At 45.9% G+C, this 23,804-nt stretch overlaps 1 protein-coding gene across 1 annotated transcript in view; it reads right to left on the reverse strand.

The window, feature by feature from the left end:
* Positions 1-1,358: 1,358 nt before the first annotated feature.
* The window catches only part of LOC147729032 (uncharacterized), a 325,523-nt gene continuing 303,077 nt past the window's right edge, over positions 1,359-23,804 (reverse strand). The window contains exons 11-12 of the mRNA XM_086959316.1: positions 9,914-10,036; positions 1,359-3,019 (exon numbers count right to left, since the gene is read on the reverse strand). Of these exons, the coding sequence (XP_086815442.1) occupies positions 9,914-10,036 (123 nt within the window). The 3' untranslated portion in view covers positions 1,359-3,019. The remainder of the gene's footprint in view (positions 3,020-9,913; positions 10,037-23,804) is intronic.

Below are 23,804 nucleotides of genomic sequence, written 5' to 3' on the forward strand. Positions count from 1 at the left end.
TCTGTGCTGTGGTTGCTGAGAAATCTGGATTGGAAGAAGCAGAGTAAAAGGTTCCATTCCATATGTGAGGGGAGTTGGTGGATGATGGCATTATTACTTTGCCCCGATACGTAATCAGGGCGATCCGTCGGCAGTTGTTTCACTGGGGTCTACTGATGGTTTAATTAGTAGGGCATTGTCCTCTGCATGTTTCCAGTCCTCGTGGAAGGTGGCCATGGCAATTGAGGTGTTGAACAAGGTGTAGAGTACATGGCATATTCTGGCTTCGCCTACGTTGAAGCTGTGGTGAGGACCTAGGTCAGTTGGGGCCTAGGAGTGAACAGAGTTTATAATTGAGGTGGTGGTGTCCAGTGGAGCACGCCGGCTCCGTTCAGTTAGTCGGTTGTCTGTGGTTGTACTGGGGTCGTGCTTGTAGACGTTGGTGGCATTGGGATGGGGTTTTAAGTTTCTGTAGATGTCAGATCTTGTCGTGGAAGACGCAAGAAAGCTTGTTGCAGAGTTTCTGTGTGGGGGTAAACTTTGTTGCCGCTGAGGAGTTGTAGAATTCTTTGACAATGTTGAAGATTCTTTGCGGTTATTGGAGCTTGTTTTGGTGTGTGAGGCTAAGGCCTTGTTCTTAGATTCTCTCAACTGTCTGTAATATAGGTTGAGGTTTCTCTTGCAGGCACTCTTGTTGGTTATGTCCTTGCTGGTGCACCATCTCCTGTCCAGTTGTTTACAGTGCCCTTCTGCTTTTCTGATTTCATTAGTATACCAGCTAGCCGCTTGGTGGAACTTCGGGTGTTGTTGCAGATGGGAGCAACTTTCTGCGCAGTTGGTGATCCACTGGTTGAAGTTTGATGTTCTGGTCTAGGTTGCTGGTGGAGATTGGGTGGTTGATGTTGAGGGTATTGATCCATTTCATATGCATATATACAGCTGGAGGACTGCGTTCGCTTATACCTCTCCTAAACGCATGGAACTACCTCCCACTTTACATCAGTGCCTCCTCCTTCATGAATTCCACAAGAAACTGATGACCTGGCTTTTCAATTAACCAACCTGCCATAGGCAGGGCTTAGGCACACATGCTCGGTGCCAGGATTCTTCCTTAGTGATAATGCACTTTACTAATACACAACATGGCGTAAAACAAGCCATGGGCAGTAAATCCATCAGACCCTCTTGGAGCAAAGAAAGCTGCAACCTTAATTACTAACAGTCTAAAGTTGAAAGGAGAGGCAGGGTACAGACAGGAGGGACAAATGAACAGTTATAAGTTAGGTTTAGAGTCAGACAACTCTTTGCAAAACTAATAAGGTACCCCAGTTGCCTGCAGTAGAGTTCAAAGACGGAAAAAGTACAATTCAGCGATGTTTGTATTCAAAATATTTATTTACGTCTTTTCATAACACAATATTTTTACAGCATAAAGTATGTTGTTTGTAATTGTACAATGCAAAATTCGAGCCAAACAATTTTAAGATTTCAAACCATTCATTTAAATTCTCTAAACACCACATTCCTCCTCCAAGACGAACCACAGGAGGTAGAGGGCAGAGAAAAGGAAAACAACAAGTGAGAAAAGAACAAGTGTGCATAAGTTATGAATAAGAGAATCTCCAGTATGAGATAAACATTAAAACAAAGGGCCGTGGGTTCTCTTCAATAGCATAGAGGCTGTAGTGCGGTCAGCTCACAGCAGCTGGAGCACAGCCTCCAACTTCAGATACCACAGATGCGCTACAAAAAACAACCTCGACCTGGCCTGCAAAGACATCACAATTAGAGCCAGCCCATAGCGCTATTTATACAATGGAACGGGTTTATGGCAAGGCACCGAATGGCAGCGGGTTCAGAGAATGAACTGATCACTAAAAGCTACCCACTAGTGTTCGATTTTTTCTGATGGGACCCTCACATTTTCCCTTTTTCTGGTTCTTGTAGTCACCACATTCATTCGGTAGACCCCATATAAAGTCTTCGACAGCGCACACAGTTAATACACATAGTTAATAAGGACTGACATCTGCACTCAGTTCCAACATTCAACCATGTAATGCTCTAAGTGCAACACAGATCTGTGTGTCAACTGTTTTTCAAAAGTGACTAGGCGAGGCCTGCTCTAATGACATAATAAGCACCTTTTCGGCCACAACCTTGTGAATGTGAAAGATGAAAGGAAGAAATTCAACAAGACAGTGCACAGTTAAAAACAGATCACATATGTTTGCAAAATTCGCAGATATGTGGTGGGCTTTCCCATATGCCCAACACCCCCCCCCCCCCCCCCAAAAAAAATCTAGTATCCAACAAAAACATTGCTGGGGAGACCGTCCCACTAAACCAAAACAATACAATGAAAGGGCAAAGAAACCCCCCGGCAGAGAAACAAATGTGTTTGCATAATAGCTCCCCATGCGGTCATATTTTTACAGAGTCCAGGCATTCAAGGAAATATCAGAGTTTACACGTCCAGCATCTCCAAACAGAGACCACGGCGGTGCAACCACAACAGATGCCAGGTCACCATTAAGTAGTTACATGATCATCGTTGAGTTAATTCGTGCTGGCTGTTGTATAGGATCCATGATCAGCTGTAAAACTATGGAGGTTTGGATTTCAGTTTGTATATTTTTTTAAAAAAAAATAAAGAGGAAATTGTATCCTTTCAAAATGGAAGCATTCCCGGATTCATTGTGTTCTTGCCACAGCCTTCACCAGCATAGAATGTCCAAGTTGCCAGACAAGGGGGTTAGTGATGACTTTCTGCAAGTTTTTCTTTTGAATTGGTGAAGTGGTCTCTTGACGTACGCAATTCTTTTGACAAAAGGAATTTCACTTTTGTTGGAACTTTAAACATGCCTCGGAGTGCAAAGGAGAAGTGAAAGAGGTTGGGAGCAAATTTAGGCAATGCGTTCGAGGTTCATGGGGGTCTTGCCTACTATAGCAAACCAGGCTCCTCGAGGCTTCCAGTTCTTTGGCAACATTCAGAAGTGCATTGTGAGCAGTACCAGGCGTTTCTGCAACCATTTAAGTCCTAGATGTCAAAAGGAACAAAAAATACCCATTAAAATCCCTTTAGGTCAATAGAAGATTACAACCAAATCTCACAAAACCTAGAATTGGCAGACTGTATGCCCAAAAACAATGGGCCCGATTCACAAAGGGGCTTAGAGTCCGCGACGAGTGCAGAGACTCCGCACTTGTAACTTTACTAAAACACAAGTCCCTTTGTGAATCGGGCACTCAAATGGCAAATTAACAGCAGATCGCAAATCTATGTGATTGTGTTCTGCATTTTGGATTTTTTCAATCCAAGGATCATACAAGGTCACTCTCCCATCCACCCTACAATGAGTATGTTAGATTCTAGGCCATGCGCTGCAAATCAGCTCAATATCCCCGAATAGGACAAAGCATTTCTATACAAATTACTGGAATAAAAGGCTTCTAACGGCGAGACCCTCCTCTTCAGACTTAGACTCACACAAATACTAAAGGGCTTCAACTATATTGCATCCTAAAGCCTCTTATGATTTTACTTCTGATATTTAAATTATGCCAGCAGCAAGTAGATGTCCAAAGAGCCTTCATAATGAAGAGGAACAGAATCTCAGGATTAACATGGCACAGAGATGAAATTAAATTGAACTTGCTGCCCTTAAAGGCAACAAGAGCTAACTAAATACTCTCATACAAGCACATCCAACTTCCAAAATGCTAATTCAATTTAGGATTGCAAATGGTAATGAAAAGGTCATTTGAAAAGAGCACAATAGGACAGCAGTGACTGACTCACGGCCCTACTACCTTCCTATAGTCTCACTGCTTTGCCCTGGAGAACACCTTTGACACGGTTTGGTTTACACAGAATTTCTAAAAGTTTTGATACTTGCAGTTGCAAACTATACCCACACTTTGGGCATGAGGGGGATACATCACCAAGAAACACACCCATAGCACTTGATCCTGGCAGACTACTCCCACTGCAGAGACGGATTGCAAAATATTGAATGATTGCCATTCCCATACAGCCATGGGCTCTCCAGCTGGGGCACTGGGTGTTTTTAATAGGAAGTATTGCTATTCACCAATTGCTTCTTTCACAGTCAGACCCCTCACACTGATTTGCATGTGGCCGAGTCCAAACTAGAATGCATGGCGAGCAAAAAAAGATGGCCTTGGACCCAGATCTTTGTACGAGGCTGAATGTTGGATGGAATGCTGACCAAAGTCAATCAATTGATCTTTTTTCATTTGTTGCTTTAAGTGGGATGGGTATGCCCAGACGTGGGCCCTATGCGCTCCATGCTACTGGAGTAAAGCTTGCCTGCCTGATGAGGTGTGATACACTGAAACAGTCCCAGGATGCTGGTTTCTGGTCCAGGAATTTTGAGAAGTTGGCCTGGTATATGATGTCCACTTTTCTAGTGGGCACCTTGCACCAGTCCAAACGACCCTTATTCATGGTAGGTTATAAAGTCAACCTTAAATAAAGCTATCCCAGTGATAGCTGTGGAGAGCAGCCTTCAGGCTAAGACTTGGAGAAGAGTTAAGCAAGTTGTTTTACCAATTATAATCTCTTGAATGATCAAATGAAAGCACACCACAAGAGGTATATATCAAACATATATGTATTTATTCTAAACACAACCCCTCTGGTCTCTTTATGAGGTCAGAGGTAAAAGTACAATACAAGGAACTTAATTAGCATCCAATAAGTTGTACAGTATACATTATGCCCTAGGAGCCTCACAAACCATATACTAAAATAGTGGTAAAAGAACCACATGAGTGTTAGAAAGCAGGCCTAGGGCCTGTGGAATCGCTGGGGCAGCCTAGAACCACCAAAGGTTAGGATGTAGGAGGCCCACGGGAGACGAGTGCAGTGTCTAAACACAGCCGTGGGTTACCATTGACTTTCTATGGAGAACTAACAAGTTACAAAGTTACAGTTTAAGGGTACTTCTAGTTGAACTACGATGGACCCCTTTTAGACTAGGACACTTCGAGAGTCAAGACCCACTGGAGCACCAGAGTACTAGTGTTACCTCACCCAGGGAAGCCGGGTGCATAGGTGTATTTTCGTGTCGGGTTTCGTCGTCTATTCCAATGGAGAGCTGCAAAGAAGTACTGCAGGCAACCAGAGGAAAAGTGTCCGGGTGGATCCAAGGGTGGATCGGAAATGTTACAAACCTGAAAGCAGAGGAGAGAGTCTGGGTCACTAGCCAGTGACCAGCATGGAAATAGGAAGATGCCAGCCGATTTCAGGTGAGAAGGTGAAGCTGGTCTCTTCAGCCACGAGGACCAGGAGGCGTAGATGACAACCAGGAGCTGGATTCGAGCTGTCCCACAAAGGATCTAGTTGACTGAGGTGTTGTGTCTGGATTGGACCCCACAAGCCTTGGCAAACGCAATCCGCACAGGATGTCAAGATGGGCTCCCCCTTTCGAGAGGAGTTGGAGCAAGCCTGGAGCAACCAGGAAATCTGAAGAAAGTGAAGATTGGTCTTCGTGGGGGCTCACTAGCCAACGGACAATGGGACCGCGAAGATGCGTCGAGCTGGAATGCACAAAGTGGGCCCACGGGACACTCGTGGAATGTGGGCCTCTGAGCTTCGGTGCAAAAGGTGCTCAGGGCAGGGGCTTCAAATACTCCAATGCACAACTTCGGGATTCCTCGGGAAGTAGATTCAGTAGCAAAAATGCTGGAAGTACAGACCTCTGGTGTCAGTTTGGAAGGCTAGCCAGGGATGGCACAATACATGCTGCAGCACCTGGTAGGCCTAGGGTGCACCTATGCCCTGGGTACCTAGGGTACCATATACAGGGGGCCATGAGTGACCCAGTAACCAATATGGTATGTACCTAAAGTACATGGAGTCCATTGAATAGAGAAAGCAGATAGACTGGGGCCCTGAATAGCAGGGTCCCAGTCCAATTAAGCCGAAAACCAGCAAAACACCAGGCAAAAAGTGGGGGTAACCATATAGACCGATTTCCACCTTCCTACAGGAATGACCTAGCAGATCTGGCTGCACTGTTCCCATAGGGAGCAGGGTCAAGATTGATTTGATGTGGCTGGGTGCAAATTGGAATGACATGGTGAGCAAACAAAATAATTGATTTAGGCACAGATCTCTGTACTGGGAGGGAATGTTCAACACTGCTTAGCATTCTGTCCATCAATTGTTCTTTTTGCACTTTTAGAAAGTTGGTATTTTCTTGCCTTAGCCATTTGGTATCTGCAGCCTGTGTGCGTTACACGACTGGGTGTGGGTGACAGGTGGGCATTGGGCAATGTGCATTGTTCTTAGACAGCCACACACAATGGGGGGCTTAGGTGTGACTGGATGGGCATCACTTAAAGGATGGGAGGAAAGAGCTGGAGCTAGCCCCACTTACACTAGAATAAGCTCTGTCCTGTCACCATGCAAAGGGCTGCATACCCCATGCAGTTAGTCTGGAGCCCGGTTCAGGAAGGTAGGGCACCTGTACACTTTAAATGCATGGCTCTAGAAACTTCTCAATTCAAAGGCATAACTGGGTATAATTACTGGACCTCAGTAATCTTCTGGAGCGGTGGATACTTTGCCAGGAGGAAGGACTTCTGTGCTACTGAAAGAAGTGCCACTCTGCTGGGCTGCCACCCTTCCAGTGCTTACCAGTTGCCCTCTTTTCTGGGTCAGAAGGACTAGACCTGCATCTCTTGAACCCAGAGGCCAGAGTGACTCCAACGACCAATTGGATGGCCTGATCTGAAGCCTCAAGGACATATGCTTCCAACAACCTGGAACCCACTACTGGACTCTGCCAGCTGTGATTCTACCCTGCCTAGTGGTGACAGCTCAGTCTTGGACCTTTGGAAGTGGCCTCAAGGTGCTCTGCTAGCCTTTAGGAACAAGTGGAACCGATGCAACTCTTCTGCTGTGCACACTAGCAGAGCTGAGCAAATCTCTCCTGATTAGCCACCGCTTTAGGAAGTCTCGCTCCGGGGGCAAGACCTTTTCCTATTTAGCTCCCCTATAGTGGAACTCTATCTCTTTATCTCCGCAAGTGCACCGATCTCCTTACTTTTAGGAACCTTCTGAGAACTGAACTTTTCCGCAACTGATATTCTGGACCGATGCTACATATCAAGAAGATAACCCTCAGGGTGTGATTCAGGTGCTTTATAAACCATTCATTCATTCAACTGACACATCGCCGCTGCTGTGTGGACCGGAACCATAGCTAAAACTTGCTTTGCCGCCACTCATCGGAACCACCAATGTGCGATGCAGGATTTAAGGTACTTTGCTCAGCGGGCTTAACTGGGTGTCTGTGGCACGCAAGCAATCCAATGCAGTGGTCCTGGTCCTGCGCAACCAGATATCCACAGCTGACGCTTTTTGGAGCTTTTTTTACTCAAATCTTTAAAATTAGGTAGCACCAGTCCTAATGATTGAATGTTTGTCGTTTTGGTCTGGTTTTATTTATTAAAGAAAGTACTACTGTTCTAACTTGTTGTGAGATTCTTTTTGGGTAAAAGAGTATGCAGCGTATTTTTCAGTCAACACTTACAGGGTTGCGTCCTTCAATAGATGGTGCAGTGTAGCTGCATTAGTATTTTTTAGATATTTATTAATTTCTGCGACCTTCCCGATACCGGGGGGTGGGGGGGAGCATCATAATTTCACCTCCAAGGGGAGTCCCATCAGATACCTTGGGTATTCGTTATTCAACTGGGCCCGAGGAAAGCCATTGACCCTTTGGGCACAAGTAGGCTGATACAAGTTGACCTCTTTTCTGATCACCTATTGGATGTGCAGGGCAGAGCAATCGTCCCCATCACATCCCACTGTCTTGACCTTGCTGGCGCCCCAGTTTAGAATTAAAAATGGTTCTTCTGAGGACGGTAACAATTCAAATTCACATTTTGCACACCATATGTCCCAGCTAAGAGATTATCTTCAGGTGGTGGCGAGACCTATTGACGCATTTGACCATTAATACTTCAGTAGAGAGTACATACCACTGAGGGAATATAGTAATTGAGGGTCTCACTACTATTTTAGAAGAGACTAACTCCCAAGAATGGTGTGGGTGCAGTCTGATGGCTTACCGCTTCACTAACCAAGTAAGCAGAGTGTATCCCTTCGTTTTACGCTTCTATCTTACTCTTTTTGATTTTTCTGAGTACCTGCCATAAAAACCTAATGGTTCACAGGAGTGAAGAATTTTTTGAGTGGATGAAATATTAAGATCCACAACATATAAAATATCTCCCACAACCAGAATGCAATTTCCCAAAAGGGTAATTAGTTTGATACTGTCAATTAGATGTAGGGGACTAATATCAAAGAAAGTTAGTGAAAGCTCTAATGGAAATATTAATAGCAAATTTCACACACCGGGATTGCCTTAATTACCGTTTAAGACATTGGATTAATTACTAGTTGATAGGATCTGTGCTATCAATCATACACATTTTTTCACAGACATTAGATGCAGGCCATGGTTACCAGTTACAAACTGGTATGAAACTGACATGACCGGAACCAACCAAAATCATTTGGCAAAAAAATAAATATGTTTTTCCCTATTTATTTTCATCATCAATATTGTTTAAGGGTAAGCCTCAATAAAACAATATAAACAAATTAAAATGCATGTTATCATTAACAGATAAAAAGGTGTATACAAAAGTCCCCAAATTTTCTCATATATCACATTCATTGCATCAAGGTAACGTTGTTTAGCAGATAGTTTGCAAATAAAAAACTAGCCACATTAAACTTCTCTCATCAGATTTCAATATCCGCAAGGCCTCTTTGTATTGTAAAACACAGACAGTAGATCAGTATAATCCACTTCGGGTGAACCAGGTAGGGTGGACAGAAGATAACTTATTACTGTTTCCTTCTGTACAAAACACACTAGACAACAATCTGGGGTGAAAGAAGAACTGGTAGTAGACCAGTTACTTGCAAAAGCTCTTAACAATAGGATTCCGTACCTAAATTTTGTATACAGGTGATTTGCCAATTGGGAGAAATATCATTTACAAGTACAGTCATGATCCAGGGCTATAATTCCTTGTAAACAATATATAGGAAACCAATTCCTCAGTATACCAAATTTTACACCAGAATAGCAATGGTAGGAGTCTGATCACATCTGCGATGCCTTTTATGCCCACGTCTAAATGCAACAGTAATATAGGGGCACTCTGTGGTAAATGTAGAAGTGTGTAAATAGTCCGATATGCTTCAATGTGCTAGATAGGATGGAAGACATGACCGCTATGAAGATGTATCTGTACTTCAAGAAGTTATTTTAAGCATTTAGCTTCAGTGTAATGTCATACCATCTCATGTACACCATGAAGCAGCTCTTGGCACCTCAGATTTGCCCCCATGAGTGCCTATATGACTGTTTAATATATAAGCTATGTGTTTGGGATACTCTGAATGTGTCCTCATCTGGACCCAAGGAATGGGTTTTGCTCCAGTATGGATGCACTTGTCTGCATCTCATGACCATCAACTATGGAGACCACGGGTTTCCCATATAAGTAAACTACATAAATCTAGCAATTCCTTCAGAATATTAAATAAAGTTAATATGCAAATTTCTTGTAATACTTGGACTTCGAAGGAATGGATGGGACATGCTACAGGGATGTAAAGGACGACCAGAAAGGTAAATAAATAGATCCATAAGCGTACATAATTGCCTACTTGATATAAAATATAGGCCTTCTTTCATTGTACTTTTCTTGGTGGGTTAAACAGCACCAATGAAATCCAATAAATCTATAAATGTGTCCCGATTCTTCAGTGGGCAGCATTGTGTTCGTTTACAATGTTTTTGGCGGCATATCTCAAATGTCACAGGTTAATCATGAACAGCAGCACCACAGCAATCCCACAAACACAGAAATTGCTCACCTACTCGGCTCTAGATCGGTATCCTCGGTTGGCCATCTCCAGGTTGTATTGACCCCTTTCAGGGTCTCGGGGTCTCTGGATGATTGCCTTTCCGTGGTGGCGAAACACATTGGTCTTTATAAACTAGAGATTGAACAAACAGATGTCACAGTTTAGACCACTAACATCTAAAATCGAGAACATTAAACCTGAACACAGTTGAAGAGAGATGGGTGCATGCCTGAATACTTGAAGTATTGGAAATCAGGCACAGAACTGCACCAGCTACTAGAACTGTGATCAGGCCTTGTAGGTGGACAATTGTACGGATTATGTGGTTAGTATTGAGAGCTTAATGAGCAAATTACTGAATCTTATACTGTTATCTGTCTAACCAGCAACCACTGAAGGGTATACTAAGCAGACTAAGCTTCGATTCATCCAAGCTACCTGGGCTTCATCCGAAGGCAGATTACGCTTTTCAGATGAAAGACAAAATTGCAACGCAATAATCTAGATTTCAGATCTCCAAGTCATAAATACAGGCAATTTGATAGTACTGCACCAGCAACAAGTCCTTCATTTTTTTGGTTTAAATTTCTTTAATGGCATTTGTACAAAAGCTTCCACATGTGAGAATAGAGGATAACAACAAGCATTGCAAAAGATCCAGTTATCATACCAGTCCCTCCTCACCCACACCTCCACATCGTCGGCAGTATAAACATTAAAGCATGAATACGACATAATACAGTAAGGGATAAAGAGAAGGGGGATAACAGGAAATGTGCGCGCCGTCCTTTCGAGGTGCAGCCAATCAAGAATAAAGTTCTTAAAACCAACAAACCTCAAGTCCTTCATAATCGGACAATTGAAATCAGGGCCCCCATAGTAAACGGGAATGAAAGGGTCAAATAGCACTCCGCAGCTGATCACGTGAGACAACCCATTTAGCGGATATGAGGAGCTCAAATAGTGCACCAACAATTCAAACAATTTTATTTCATGCACTGTTATGCAGCCGGCACACATCTATTATGTTATCACCCAGAAACTCCTACCGTGCAAAAATGAACGTTTCACATAATGTTTGATGTGGAGGTTCCACTAACAATTAGCAAATTAAATTAATCATTGGCTGAATGTAGTGTTTATAAACTTCAGCACTGGACCCAGAGAGTAGCAAAGATGCTTACTGCGACTAAACCATTGAAGAACTGATGTATTTCATACTCCAATTGGTTTTGAATGGCACTACTGTATCAGGCTGCACAACTGTCAATCTTGTGCATCCTCTGCTTGACTTGTTCCCTAAAGTAGTTTGTTAGTATCCCACGCTCAACCCAATTATTTGGGCTACAATTTTCTGCTGTTTGGAGTGCGGAAACATTGCCGTACATACAAGTCATTTTAGTGCATTTCCAGATCTACAGCATTATGTTTTGCAAATGACTTGACCGCACCACGAGAGCATGAAAAAATCAAATATCAGATTAATATCTTTTCTATAAGAAAGACATTTACTCCTGGATGTCCAAGAAGCATCCAACAGTATGCATATCTTAAGTGGGAGTGTAACTTGGCCCAGTTGCTCTCCTGGGGTTTCATGAACTATGCTACCACCTGAAACAGTACCTTGGCCAGAAATTACAGCATACAAATGGATTTGCAGTTTTTCAAAGATATAGGAAACCACTTTAATAGAGGCGCACCCAGGCAGGAGCAGTTGTCCGGGCTAGCAGTTCCACCACAACAGCTTTTTTTCCGTAGTAAATAAAGAAAAAAACGTGAGCAAGGGACAAATCCAGAACCCAGGTTCTGCGCTACATTTTAGGTTTATATTAGGGAATAGACTGTGGTATACATGTGCTAAATTCAATACTAAGTAATTAAATCGAAGGAATCATAGTGAGATGTGGAATAATGTGACTTCATTACATTTGTTAAATATTAAAACATGTGTATCGGTTTTTCAATAGTACCACAAATTGTAGTTTTATTCATTATGTAATTTAGGATACAGCTATATGGTTCTGTCCTGGCTTATGGGATGTGGAATTGCCAGCTGTACAACGGATTTAGCTGCCAACATCACTTGTGCTAGAAATGGGATTTTTGGTTGGCTAGGGCTTGCGCCTAAGCCAGGCAGAAACCACCACTCTTGTCAGGGCAAGGGAGTTACATGCTTAAGTTAACATCTGCTCACCCCCTTGGTAGCTTGACACAGGCAGTCAGGCTTATCCCAGAGGCAATGTGTAAAGCGTTTGCGCAACACACAGCAGCAACACATTATTCCCGCCATAAAGAAACTCCACACAAGATTATGTAACAAAAATAGCCTTTGTATTATCCCAAACACATTAGAATCATAATCACACATATACACTATGCCAATTGGCGCTAGGCAATATTTACAGGGGATTATATACACAACAGGCCACTGTCAGAACCTTTAGAAAGCACAAGTAGCAATTGTGAAACACAATCAGTAACTACTGGTAAAATAATGACCACAGCATCATATATAGCAACATAAACACATTATGTCTGCATCACAGTATGCAGACACACATTAGGAATAAACCACATTAGGAATAAGCACATTATGCCTAGAACAGGAGTACAGCACCCAAATACGACAGATAAAGTGCACAAAGCACCTTAGCATACACACAGAAAGGACCCCGGGCCACCTAGCCTTCTCTAGGGGGCCCAATACCCTTTGTCCAGAATATCGTGGTATAAGGTCGGGCCTTTCACTGGCCCCCTATGCAGCAAAAGCAAAGTGCACAATGCACTAGGGAAGGAGTGTATCTCACTCCTTTCTCATTTGCAGAAATCAAAAATGTCCCCTTTGTTGCAGCTGCCCTCTATCCGGTGGGAAAAGGGGGTTGTGATGAACAGAGTGTCTGAATTAAGCAGACCACTCTTACCCAGTCCAAAGATCAGGGCTTGATCCATCACCGTTATTTATCTCACTGCACCATCCCAGTTCAGAACCTGGCTATATGCAAATCAGTCTGTCCCTGGCCCAGTGCATCATGGGAACAGGGCAGACTAAACTACCAAGCCAATCCTTCACCAGAAAGGAGACAAGCTACCGGGGACCGGTTTCTGGCATTTCAGCCATCGTCGGCCCAGCTTGCTTGAATCCTGATGGTGCAGTGAGAAAGGGACTCATGTCTGAGTATACCCTGCCACACCTATAGTGGCCAAAAACGATTCAGAAAAGGGGGTGGTGATGAACAGAGTGTCTGAATTAAGCAGACCACTCTAACCCAGTCCAAAGATCAGGGCTTGATCCATCACCGTTATTTATCTCACTGCACCATCCCAGTTCAGAACCTGGCTATATGCAAAGCAGTCTGTCCCTGGCCCAGTGCATCATGGGAACAGGGCAGACTAAACTACCAAGCCAATTCTTCACCAGAAAGGAGACAAGCGTGGAAGGGTATACTCAGATGTGAGTCCCTTGCTCACTGCACCATCAGGATTCAAGCAAGCCGGGCCGAAGACGGCTGAAATGCCAGAAACCGGTCCCCGGAAGCTTGATTCCTTCCCAGTATAAGAATTGGCTTGGTAGTTTGGTCTGCCCTGTTCCCATGATACACTGGGCCAGGGACAGACTAATTTGCATGTAGCCAGGTTCTGAGCTGGGATGGTGCAGTGAGCTACAAAACGGTGATGGATCAAGCCCTGATCTTTGGACTGGGTAGGAGTGTTCTGCTTAATTCAGATACTCTGTCCATCACCACCCCCTTTTCTGAATCGCTCTGTCCGGTGGGGCAGCTGTAGAAAATTGGTTCTGGCACCACTGTGCCTGGGGAGCCCCAATCTGGGATTTTACACACAAAATTTCCCGGACGTTGCAGCTGCCCGCAACTGCGTTGCAGCTGTGGATCATTAGGCACCACAGTGCCTTGGCAACCCCACTGTGGGACTCAGCAAACTTAAAGGGGCCCCTCCTTTGCAGCTGCCCACGCTTTCGTGGTGCAGCAGGGACAAGCAGCAAAAGCACAGGCTAGTGGGAGCCCCACTCACCTGGACTCTGATTGCTCCGGTCTCCTTGGGGAACCAACATTGGGGCAGTCTCCTCTCCTCACACTTGTGGGGCTACACTCACGCAGCACAGCGACTACCTCCTCACGGTAACACGAAGGGGCAGGACACAGAGCTAAGTCTCTGGTGGCGTTCTTCACGGGAGGCAGCCCAGCCTACAACCAGGCAAGATGCCTGACCTCCGGCTTCCTCCTTCCGGCCGCGCTGCAATTGGCCAGTTGTTCGCTTTTCCCTGTCCACAGCCAGACACAGCCACCTAGCTTCCAGGTCGCTCTCGGAGTGGTGGCTTCTCTTCGGGCCAAAGTGCGTGGTAGGCTCCCGCCGAAAAATAATCAAATGAGGGTGAGTGCCCGCTCACGAGACTGGCAAATGCAGGGTGGGCTACCGCCGGAATATAAACACCAATGCGGGATGGGCTCCTGCTCAAAGGGGCACACAACAGTGGGGTGGGCTCCTGCTTTTTAGAAATGCACTAACACGGAGGGTGGGATCCCGCTCTTCCCAGCAGCGGCAGTGCGTAGTGGGCTCCCGCTCTGTTGCCACGATGCAAGGTAGGCTCCCGAGGCGGAAGCAGCGGGAATGGAGGTGTACCGACGTGCTCGCTGGTTACCAGACCCGCCCCTGCAGAAGCCACGACCACGCTGGGGCTGGTTCTGCACAGGCTTAGCGGGGGAGCTTGCTTGGGTGCTCTTACCCTGGCCACGAAAGGAACGCAACCCAGATGTATTTGAAAGGGATGATGAGTGTGTGTGACCAAATTATTGATGTCCTTAGGCTGAATCCTTGCTCATGTAATCAGAATCAGGAGTCCATATAGTGTAGAAAAATTACTTTTTATTAAATTGGGTTAAAACATGAACAGCCGACACGTGTTTCGCCCCCTATGGTGATTTGCGCCGGGGCTTTTTCAAGGCTAGTTACAATATCATGTGTTCATTTTACAGATCTTCATAATATGGACTTATTTTCAAAATCTCTGGTTTGTTTCAAAGTTTCAATTTCTCAAGGTGTAATCTCCAGGTCACGTCTTGTTCGTCCGCTCGGTATTGGCCGCTTTCGCCACTCCTTCTCCCTAGAAACGCAACCCAGATGTGGCAGGGGTCTTCGTAGAAAGGCCCAAAGACTTTGCCGTGGTGCGTGAGTCTTTAAAGTGCTCCAGGGCATGGTCAGCCTTATCACCAAAGAAGCGGGAGCCATCGAAGGGCATGTCCATGAGTGAGCTCTGGACATTAGGTGAGAACCTAGTGCAGAGCTTTCCAAAGAATGTGGCGCGACAGTACTGTGTTGCCTCCTTTCTGTGGGTGTGTCGCAGGAGGACTACTTCTGCAGCTAGATTAGGTGAATGCTCTTTCATTCAGTGACGCAGTTCGGCGTAGCGTAGGAAGGAGAAGCAAGAGGCGCTAGGGGGAGCGTGAGCCCTTGTTCCATTTGCGACCGTGACCTCTGCTCCCCAGGTAAATGTTCAAAATTCCTAACTCTAGTAAGGCCCCTCTTTGAAATAGACCCAGTTTCAGATGCGCCGAGTGCACGGTCTTGTTCCCTTTGCTACTGTGACCTCTGCTCCACAGGTTAATTTTGTAAATGTTAAAACTCTGTTTAGGCCCCTTGAAGAAATAGAACCCATTTCAGATGAAGTGTGCTGGGGCGCCAGTTTCCTGCAAAGGTTCACTAGGTTTGTTGCTTTGTATGTCTGCAGGGCACCAGAGTACCTCTCAGAGGCAGATGTGATCCTGTTCACACGAGGGCTGCAAATGTCATGTAAAGCGTTCCAATACCTTGCTAATGGATAATGCTTGTCCTTTGGTACAGAACAATTAAAAAACGTGTTTTCTTTTTAGACATCAGGCAGCATTACCATCAATGCAGGCACACTTATCACTTTCTGCACCTCTCCAAACCCCATTTCCAGACATCTGTGTGGTTGTAAGCATATGACATGGTGGCTTAATTTTACACCAGTAGCCATATTGTTAACTATTCCTGCAAATTGCCTGCATAAGAGGCAGCAGTTTCTCCCAGGTCTTTGTTTAGTAACACTGAATAGGCTTCTCTCACTCCCTCAAGATTGTTCCAGCCATTCAATTCCAAATGTGACTTTCCGTAAGATGTATCACTTCCTGTTCAGAACCTATGATTATTTTGTGACCCATTAGAGCGCTTCTAAGCTGCCTGACTGCATTCTGCTCCTTCCATTCTTTGAAAGCAGGTTGTGATGTATCCAATCTACTTTTCTCGCCTGTTTGCTCCATGGCTAATAGTCCAGCCAATCACTCATTCTGCTGCCTTGTGTTGATTGTAATTCTGTTGTTGACTGGTCTAGTCTTGCTTTCATGGGGACCACATACTTTACTGTGGCTCAGTTCCACAGATTCCCAGGTATCCCTTACCATTCCACCTTTGGGTATAGATTAATATGCCTTGGTATGCTAAACCAGGGTGTTGTGTATCTTCTCGTCAACTGACAAAATCTAGAATGTTGTTGTATAAATTGCTTTTTGCAAACAAAAAAAAGTGTTCAATGGTATATAGAGAACCACACTTGTAGCAAAGAGAAGGGAAATGTCACTGGCCTCGCTTTGGTCAGTTAGAAAAGACCTCACTCACCGACCTGGTCGATGACATGCTTCATCATCGGGCCCCACTGAAGAGGCAGAGTGCCTCTTCAGTGTGCTGCGACGTCTGATCTACTGCGGAGCGGGTTTTTTGTGAGTTCAGGCGTGATGTGAAACTAATTAGTGGTAGTGTGAGATAAAAAATGTCTTAAGTATCAAAAATTATTTATTATATGATAACTAGGACATTAATAAAATCTAGTGTTGGAAGATGAACCCAAATTAATTGTTAGGTTAATTCAAATAGATGTTTACATCAGTCAACATGTTTCTGCCTTTGAAACGGTGTAATTTTACCAGGCATTCGTCAGGACAACAAAATGGACTAAAACCTAGCGGTATGAGCACCCTAAGGCTCACCCTAACCATGGGACGTGAAAGTTAAAGGTGAAAAAGTAAAAAGTGCAAAAGGAAAGCTTGCTCCTTCCCGGTAACTCCTTGTTTAGGAGGCTTACCAACTTTAAGGTTACTGCACTTGTAAATTACATATGATCGGCACCATGGGTCACGGGAGAGGGGTGGTAGCATATTTGGCACACCGCCCTAGACGCCAGGCACCCTCTCGGAACCTGCTGCTCCCTCAACCAGACCCCGACATATGACATGGTGGCTTAATTTTACACCAGTAGCCATATTGTTAACTATTCCTGCAAATTGCCTGCATATGAAGCAGCAGTTTCTCCCAGGTCTTGGTTTAGTAACACTGAATAGGCTTCTCTCACTCCCTCAAGATTGTTCCAGCCATTCAATTCCAAATGTGACTTTCCATAAGATTTATCACTTCCAGTTCAGTACCTATGATTATTTTGTGACACATATTAGAGAGCTTCTAAGCTGCCTGACTGCATTCTGCTCCTTCCATTCTTTGAAAGCAGTTTGTGATGTATGCAATCTACTATTCTCAGCTGTTTGCTCCATGGCTAATAGTCCAGCCAATCACTCATTCTGCTGCCTTGTGTTGATTGTAATTCTGTTGTTGACTGGTCTAGTCTTGCTTTCATGGGGTCCATTTACTTTACAGTGGCTCCGTTCCACAGATTCCCATGTTTCCCTTACCATTCCACCTTTGGGTATAGATTAATATGCCTTGGTATGCTAAACCTGACACAGGGACGCCAGGGTGTTGTGTATCTTCTTGTCATTTTTGCAGAGACATATTCCATGGTGACAACTGACAGAAAATCCAGAATGTTGTTGTATAAATACATTGCTTAACATTTGAAAGTGCCTTTGAAACAGAATGTTACAAAGCTTTGGGGATTTGTCAAATTAATATACTTTTTTTTTTTGTTTGTTCTGCTATTTAAAATGACATGGGGGGGGGGGGCAAGATTTAATTTATAGGCCACTTACTTCTGATGGATAATTCTAAACATATACTTCTTAGCTTGATAATTTTCCTCAGGGGCCAGACAAGATCTGGAAGCTTTTCATAACAAGGCTCCCATGCGCCTCTATGTTGCGTGGTGCGGCTTATAGTAGACTTTGCGCCACCCCAGAAGTGACAGAGTGGAGCCACATATAAGTGCCACCACTGTAGGCCGACGTCAGTTCCTTTCTTTCTTCGCATTGGAGTGAGGTTCTGGAGCTCCGCTTCCACTTTTGTCAGTATTTGACTTTTAAAATGAAATTCAGGGTGCAAAGGAACAGTGTCTTATCCTAAAACAACAGGTTTCCAACCATGCTGTGAGTACAGAAAATATATGAGACTCCATTGTTTTTTTGCTCCGACTCTGGCCAGTGCTTGCTGCCGCTAAGAGAAGAGGATTGTGGGGATGTGGATGATTTACCCTCTGTCCTCCCATTGTGATGATGACAGTCTTCTACATGGACTTGCAGGAGGCCAGTGGGCTTGATACTTCCCATGATACAGGCTTGAAGTCCCTTCTTGGGCTCCTAGTGGAAGAGAGTTTGTCCTTTACTGTGGTAATTCAGTGAGCAGCAGAGGTCCTGAACCTACGCCTGCCTTCAGTTACCATCCTATGACTGCTCAGTTACTTGTGCACTAAAGTGAGCCTTACTGTATGCTGGATTGAGAGGTTTGTGAATATAACTATAAAACTAGAGTTTTTCAGTTCGCCATCAAGATAGTGTTGCACTCTGGTTTGTACATTTTGAAAGCCACGTTTCAAGGAAGCTGTTTTTTTTGTTTTGCTGTTAAGTAAATGCTTTGTTTATATTTCTGACTTTCAAACTTGGTTGAGATTCCAGCTCCGTGTTTACTGCTTACTCTTCCAGTGTAAATTCATGGTCATACAGCTGGGTCAGAATTGAGGTGGCAAAATAAGCTAAAGAATGATGATTGATTCAACCCCCCTTTTTGTGCCGTAAATCACTGGGGCATGTGTCAATGTGTGCATGATTATATTCTTGTTTCAGGCACAAACCTAACCTTTCCTACACCCAGTTTTGCCAGTCACTGTCTTTGTTAGAACAGATTCACAATTGCTTTATTAACCTACCTGCTTTCTCAAATTTGCTTGAAAATTCACCATTTGCCTACTGTTTTCTCAAAATTTCTTCGGCGGATATGTAACCTCCTCCTTCCCCCTGAGCCCCCCTTAGGTGGTTCGGGCGCTCGCGCGCATTACCGTGTCGCGAGATGAACATTGTCTAAAAGGTACGTCACCAACATGAAAAGTTTGGAAAGCTGTGACCTAGTGGAATGCAACCAGGCATGGTGCCACAACGCCACAGTCGTGGAAATCGCCCTGCCCAACGAATCAGCAGTGTCCAAACCACACCTGATGGCAAACTTCGCCGTGTCTTGCCCTTCGCAATCACCTGGAAAAGGACAGCCTGGACCTCCTCAGAGCACCGAGGCAGAACCTCTGGCGCCTTATTGGTCCAGCCTCTTGGAGTCCTTATCCGGGGGAGCCGAGGGAAAGTCTTTCTGATGTCGAGGCATGAATGACCAGGCTCTCAGGCGATGGGTGAGTGGTCAAGAAGGCCGGATCACCAGGTGCCGGGCGATCACACTTAGCGATGTTTTTATCCACCGGTGCCCAGTGGCCGGTCGCAACCAAGTGCCCAAGAGGATTTCGGTGAGGGACTCATTGAAAGGGAGCAGCGGCTCAAACGACGTAGACGCTGTCTGGAGCACCTCTCTAAGTAGGTTGGTCTTAAGGGCCACTATCGGGAGGTCAAGATGGAGGGCATCTGCGGGGCCCTGCAGCACCATAGTGTAAGAAGCACCTTCCTCCATAGTAGAAGGAGGCGAGGCAAACCCCGGGTCAGAAGACATAAAGGTTGCCCGAATCCTGAAGGTCAGCCACCCAATCCTGCTCGGAGTCACACTGCCGTACAAGGGGTCCTCAGAGCTGTCCCAGTCGTTGTCTGGCTCCGGGGTAGAAGAAGCCAGCCGCGGCAGCAGGGCCGGAGACTGCGGCAGCAGGGCCGGGGACTGGGGCAGCGGCGCCGGAGGCGGAGCCTGCCGGGGCCGTGCCAGAGCCGCATCCCAAAGTGGATCCCAGGCCGGAACAGAATGGTCCGGGAACACAGTTCAGCACCTGTGGCGGAGCCTGGGGCAGGAGTCAAGGGTGCTGGACCTTGTGGAACCGGAGCCGGGGGCGCTGGATCCCGTAGCTCCAGGGCTGGCGCCAGAAGCGGTGCCGCCGGGCCAACAGGATCTGGACACGGCACCGCGGGCCTAAAGGCACACCAGCGGGAGCCCCGGGTTTGTAAAGGTGATGTCAGGCATTAAGGAACTCTTGCACCTGTTCGGGAGTCGCCAATGGAACCAGGTATAGCGGGTAGGCCACGGGACTCCCAGGCTCCAGGGCCCCCAAGTCCACCTCCGGGGAGGGATGGGGGGGGGGGGGGGGGGGAGGGAGGGGGACGTCTGGGAGCGAACGCACTACTTAGACTTCTTTTTATGGGGTCGCTTACAGGAATCTGAAGGGGAAGACTTAGAGCCTGAGGAGCGACGGTTCCGGTCCCGCGAGTGGTCCTGCAATCAGCCCCCAAGACCCGGAGCAGCTGTGAGAGGAATGCCGGACCTCCAGCAACTTCCGAAGCCACTCCAGCAAGGCCTTCGGGCCATGGCACGCAGTCCCAACAATCCCTGGAGTCATGGCCATGCTTCAAGCAGTAAAGGCAGACATCATGGGGGTCCACCACTGACATTAGGGTGGCACAACCCGCAAGACTTCAAGCCGGGCATCCCTGCGTGCACCAAGAGACAAGAAAAGGAGACAAAGGTCTCAAAAAAGTGGTCAAAAAATGACCGAGGTACGTGCTCAATCCGGATATGTGCTTTCGGCACGAAACAAGAAAGAACTGACGTCAGCGTGCACGGGTGGCGCCTAAGTACTCTCCGTGATGTCATCTCACATCTCACCACCTACAATGCCAGTGACTGACGCGGAGCCACAGGACGCCACCTACTGGCACGCATAGGTACTGCTAAGCAGAAAAACTTTCTGAATCCAGCCTGACGGCTGGAGATATTCTAAGGTAAAGAATATATCACGAACGTGTCTCTTTCAGATACATCACACAAAATCACTTAAAAGAGCAATGCCAAGTAACCACGATCTATCAGACCCTATCAAGCATCACCTCACTTCTCGCAATCTAGCACCCACACAAACCTACTGGTTTCAACTAAGGCAGGCTTCAACCAGTCTTCCACTTTCTAATCCTACGTTAGAAAGTGGGAATTAAAAAAATTTGTAGAAACCTTTATGGCCCCGGAGGCTAGTGTTGGGCACCAGGAACCCTTTGGGGTTTGGTGTGAACTACGGCTCACTGCTTTCAGACTAAGATTGAGACTATCCAGGCCAGTCTTCTCCCTGCTGTACAGATGGAGGAGTCTATGGGGGCAATATGCAGCCTTATCCAATGCAGAATCCTGTGACTCTTGACTGGTTTATCCCAGCGCCTTGGAAGGATCTTTCAGTGATCCACAACCTTAAGTTTGGATATCCATCTGACCCTTGCCCCTCCGGGCCTGCTGGCTTTAGGGTCAGACATTAATCCGGTGGCCAATAAGCTTTTGAATCCTTCTCCGTCATCAGCAATAGGGCCTCCCACCTGGAAGCAGGCAAAAATCCTGCCACAAAAGAATAAACCCCCGACTGACCTTGGCAAATCATCCAATTACATACCGTTTCTTGGTTTCCAGCCCTCTCGAAAGTCTTAGAGAAGCAGGTTAACCATCAGCTCTCATAGTTCCTGGAAAGGACCAATTCATTACATCCGAGCCAATCTGGCTTTCACTCCAGTTTCAGTATAGAGACTGAGCTAGTGGAAGTGGTAGGTTAGATCAGGGGTGCCTTAGATGTCCGTGCCGATTATGTAGATTTCTCTGCAACCTTCAACATGTTACCCCATACTATACTATTGGAATTTGGGGGTCTGCATGGGACTGGTTGTTCCTTGAAGGAAGGGTTCAAAAGGTCTGGTGTCCTTTTACGTCTGGGTTGCGTGATTTGCAAATGGGAGTGCCTCAGCTTTGAGTCCTACACTATTTAATATTCATCTCACTCCACTTTCTCTTTTGACAGAGGCCCTCGAAGCGAAAATAATTTCTTCTGCGGAGGACACCCAGCTACTGTTTTCCTGGGGCAGGGATGAAGTATTCCCTGGCAAAAAGCAGAACCTGCCTGAAAGCAGTTTTCCAATGGCTGACACGTCATTAGCTCAAATGTAATGCCGAAAAGATGGAGACACTTTTTTGATTTTAAGGTACATAAGCCTTGGCAGTCTTTTTGGCCTGTGTATTATGCCAGACTAGCTTGGCTGAGAATCTGGGCATTAAGTTTCATGGCGGGCTTTCGTTTTTGCCTCATGTTAATGCAGTGGTGGGGATGTGTTTTGGCCTGTTGCGTATGCTAAGAAAGTTTTTGCATTTTGTCTTCCTCTGCAAAAGGTAGTACAGGCCTTAATTACTCAAGGGTTGTTATGATATGTTAATATGTTATGTTAATAACCACTTCTAGAGTGCACGTACACCCATAGGTTTCATGGCGCCGAGACTGAGGGAAGTAGCCCAAAATTCCTAGGCTTAAGCTTGCTCAAACAACCAAGTCTTCGGAGCTTTCCTGAAGACCAGGATGTTGTTGCAGATCCTAAGTGACAGGGGAAGGAAATTCCATTAAGTGGGGGGCCAGATAGGAGAAGCAGCTACCTCCTTGCCGTTTCCGTTAGAATGACGGGATTGTTACCAGGTGGAGGTGGGCAGAGCGTAAGTTGCGCAGGGATTCGTATTTGGTGATCATGTTTTTAACAAATCTGGGGCTGTTACCATGCAGAGCTTTAAAAGCTAAGCATCCAGTCTTAAAGGCAGCCCTTTGAGCCGTTGGTAACTAATGAAGTTGACAGTCCCGGTCTAGCTGACTGTCATTTAGGCTGTTTCCAGATGAGTCTTGCTGCCTGATTCTGAAGTATCTAGAGTCGTTTTAGCAGGCCCACTGGCAGGCCGAGGTAGAGAGCGTTCAAAAAGTCCCAGAGCTATCCCCACCCGTATGAGTGCTGAGTGTGTCAGCAAGTGGGCAATTTTCTTAATTTTCCGTAGTTGGGAAAAACTGGAAGAGACAACTGCTCCCACCTGTCTTTTGAGCGAGAGCTCAACATTAAGAATGATCCTGAAGCTTTTGACCGATGGGGAAGCAATATGGGGGGATCCCAGGTCCGCCTGGCCAGTAGAGCGGGCCCCAGCTAATCTCACTCTTCCCAGGAAACACTAGTTCCGTCTTGCCTGGATTGAGTTTCAGGTGGTTCAGGTCCATCCAGCGCTGTATGTGAGACATTGTCGCCCGGAACTCTGCCACTGAGTCTGGAGAACTCATGCTGATTATCTTCAGTTGATAATACCACTAATTAAAAATGGTGATCTTGCTGTTTTTTAGAGAGTATATCAAGGGTCTGAGATATAAATTAAACAATAGTGTCAAAAAAGATGAACCCTGAGGAACCCCACATGAGGAGGTGAGTTTAGGGGCGGTGAAAGTTCCAAGCCTGACTGAGTCCGATCGGCAAGGAAGGATTCTATCCGAGTGCCGGTCCCCCAAGGCCAGCCTGCTCGACATGTTCAACAGGATGTTATGGTCGACCGTGTCGAACGCAGCCGACAAATCCAAGAGCACCAGGGCCTTGCGGTCACCGCTGTAAGAGTTAGCTCTGAGAGTATCCAGGACTGCGAAGGTCACCGTCTCCGTTGAGTGTGCCAGATGAAAGGGGAACGACCGTTGCGTTCTTAACCCTGGGAATCCTGCCTCGAGCGAGAGATTCATTAAGGA

Source organism: Lissotriton vulgaris, chromosome 2_2, assembly GCF_964263255.1.
Source record: "Lissotriton vulgaris chromosome 2_2, aLisVul1.2, whole genome shotgun sequence".
Classification (NCBI taxonomy): Eukaryota; Metazoa; Chordata; class Amphibia; order Caudata; family Salamandridae; genus Lissotriton; species Lissotriton vulgaris.